The sequence below is a fragment of the Homarus americanus genome, unplaced genomic scaffold, assembly GCF_018991925.1.
Source record: "Homarus americanus isolate GMGI-L3 unplaced genomic scaffold, GMGI_Hamer_2.0 scaffold25468, whole genome shotgun sequence".
Lineage (NCBI taxonomy): Eukaryota > Metazoa > Arthropoda > Malacostraca > Decapoda > Nephropidae > Homarus > Homarus americanus.
Genome location: NW_024751336.1, coordinates 6,182 through 9,104, shown reverse-complemented (window position 1 = coordinate 9,104; position 2,923 = coordinate 6,182). Strand labels below are relative to the sequence as shown.

The 2,923-nt window shown below is 48.3% G+C and overlaps 1 protein-coding gene across 1 annotated transcript; it reads right to left on the bottom strand.

Annotated features, from left to right (window-relative positions):
* Nucleotides 1-1,615: 1,615 nt before the first annotated feature.
* Nucleotides 1,616-2,176, bottom strand: LOC121854633 (histidine-rich glycoprotein-like; the record flags this gene model as incomplete). Its single annotated transcript, XM_042349313.1, has 1 exon — nt 1,616-2,176. A coding segment is annotated over one exon (561 nt), but the record flags the coding sequence as incomplete, so codon positions are not given.
* Nucleotides 2,177-2,923: the final 747 nt, after the last annotated feature.

Below are 2,923 nucleotides of genomic sequence, written 5' to 3'. Positions count from 1 at the left end.
CCCCACCCCTCATTAAGACATCAAGCCACTACCTACCTAAAGTTTTCCCCTTCCCAACCTAACCTAACCTAATCCCTCCCCAAGCCATCCCCTCGTCCTCCCAAGCCTCGTCCTTCATCCCTCACCCTTCCCCTTAATCCTTCCCAAGCCGGACCTCATTAACTCTAACCAGACCCCGATCCATCCCCTCCTTCCCTCCCCCCTCAAAATCCATCTCTTCTTCCTCTTTTTCCTCCTTCTCTTCCTCTTCTTGCTCCTCCTCATCCTCTTCCTCCTTGTCTTCCTCTCTTCCCTTTTCTCCTCTTCCTCCTCCTCCTCCTTATAACGAGCTTCAGGTCCTACCGTGGGTTAGGTTTCTCCTGTCTTGTTGTGAGGTATTGTTCCTCATCTCCCTCACCCCTCCCTCACCCCCTCCTCACCCCTCCCTCACCCTCCTCACCCTCCCTCACCCCTCCCTCAGCCTCCTCCCTCCCCTTGTTGACTTTACCTCCATACATTGATGCCTCCTACACCTGCCTCCTACACCTGCCTCCTACACCTACCTCCTCACACCTGCCTCCTACACCTGCCTCCTACACCTACCTCCTACACCTACCTCCTACACCTGCCTCCTACACCTACCTCCTACACCTACCTCCTACACCTACCTCCTACACCTACCTCCTACACCTGCCTCCGACACCTGCCTCCTACACCTACCTCCTACACCTACCTCCTACACCTGCCTCCTACACCTACCTCCCTACACCTGCCTCCTACACCTACCTCCTCACACCCGCCTCCTACACCTACCCTACACCTGCCTCCCTACACCTACCTCCCACACCTGCCTCCCTACACCTGCCTCCCTACACCTACCTCCCACACCCACCTCCTACACCTACCTCCCACACCTACCCTCCCACACCTGCCTCCCACACACCTACCCTCCTACACCTACCTCCTACACCTACCTCCTACACCTACCTCCTACACCTACCTCCTACACCTACCTCCTCCACACCTACCTCCTACACCTACCTCCTACACCTACCTCCTACACCTACTCTCCTACACCTACCTCCTACACCTGCCTCCTACACCTACCTCCTACACCTACCTCCCACACCTACCTCCTACACCTGCCTTCCTACACCTACCTCCTACACCTACCTCCTACACCTACCTCCTACACCTGCCTCCTACACCTTTCTTCGCCTCAACTTCTCCCAAATGGTTATGTTATGGTGATCAGTGATGTGTAGTGATGTGCGGGATGGTTGGGTCAGGCCATGGCCCTACCAGGTACAAAGACTCACAGGTGATTAGCTTCAGATTATAGCATGTTGGTGGAGGGGAGTGTGGCCGGGGGAATTCCTGTGTGAGTGGTCATAATGGTCCTTGTGTAGTGAGTGGTCATAATGGTCCTTGTGTAGTGAGTGGTCATAATGGTCCTTGTGTAGTGAGTGGTCATAATGGTCCTTGTGTAGTGAGTGGTCATAATGGTCCTGTGTAGTGAGTGGTCATAATGGTCCTTCTGTAGTGAGTCATAATGGTCCTTCTGTAGTGAGTGGTCATAATGGTCCTTGTGTAGTGAGTGGTCATAATGGGCTCTGTAGTGAGGGTCATAATGGTCCTAGTGAGTGGTCATAAGGTCCTTCTGTAGTGAGTGGTCATAATGGTCCTTCTGTAGTGAGTGGTCATAATGGTCCTTGTGTAGTGAGTGGTCATAATGGTCCTTCTGTAGTGAGTGGTCATAATGGTCCTTGTGTAGTGAGTGGTCATAATGGTCCTTGTGTAGTGAGTGGTCATAATGGTCCTTCTGTAGTGAGTGGTCATAATGGTCCTTCTGTAGTGAGTGGTCATAATGGTCCTTGTGTAGTGAGTGGTCATAATGGTCCTTTGTAGTGAGGGTCATAATGGTCCTTCTGTAGTGAGTGGTCATAATGGTCCTTGTGTAGTGAGTGGTCATAAGGGCCTTCTGTAGTGAGTGGTCATAATGGTCCTTGTGTAGTGAGTGGTCATAATAGTCCTTGTGTAGTGAGTGGTCATAATGGTCCTTCTGTAGTGAGTGGTCATAATGGTCCTTGTGTAGTGAGTGGTCATAATGGTCCTTCTGTAGTGAGTGGTCATAATGGTCCTTCTGTAGTGAGTGGTCATAATGGTCCTTGTGTAGTGAGTGGTCATAATGGTCCTTCTGTAGTGAGTGGTCATAATGGTCCTTCTGTAGTGAGAATAGAGAGAACTTGCTAGGTTAGGTTAGGTTAGGTTAGGTTAGGTTAGGTTAGTTGATTAGGTTAGAATCTAGAGAACTTGTTAGTACGAGACCTCGAGAACACGTCCCTAGAGACCTGACTTATCGACCACTTATTCAACCTTCAAATAAAACCTCATCTAATCCTAAAATAGCTTCAAGATAACAAAATCCCTTATCAAGCTCTAACAACCACCTTAAGATAACTACAAAACCCCTTACCATCCCCTTAACTCTCCCTTAAGATAACAGAACCCCTTAAAAGCACTAAACACCCCTTATATAACTACAAAACCCCTTACCATCCCCTTAACTCTCCCTTATAATAACAGAACCCCTTAAAAGCACTAAACACCCCTTATATAACTACAAAACCCCTTACCAACCCCTTAACTCTCCCTTAAGATAACAGAACCCCTTAAAAGCACTAAACACCCCTTATAAAACTACAAAACCCCTTATCCTCCCCTTAACCTCACCCCCTTACGCTTTAAGATAACCTAACACCCCTAACCACCCTAAAACCCTTAACCTCCCCTCCTCCATCTTTTATGATAACCTAACCTAACCTATACAAGCCTCTGAACCCTATTTAACTTTCCCGAGTAAGACACAATAAGGTAATTCAATTCTCCTTCAAGAGTTAGTTACAAGTTTATATTCTCTTAAATATAAAATTGTCCAAAAGTT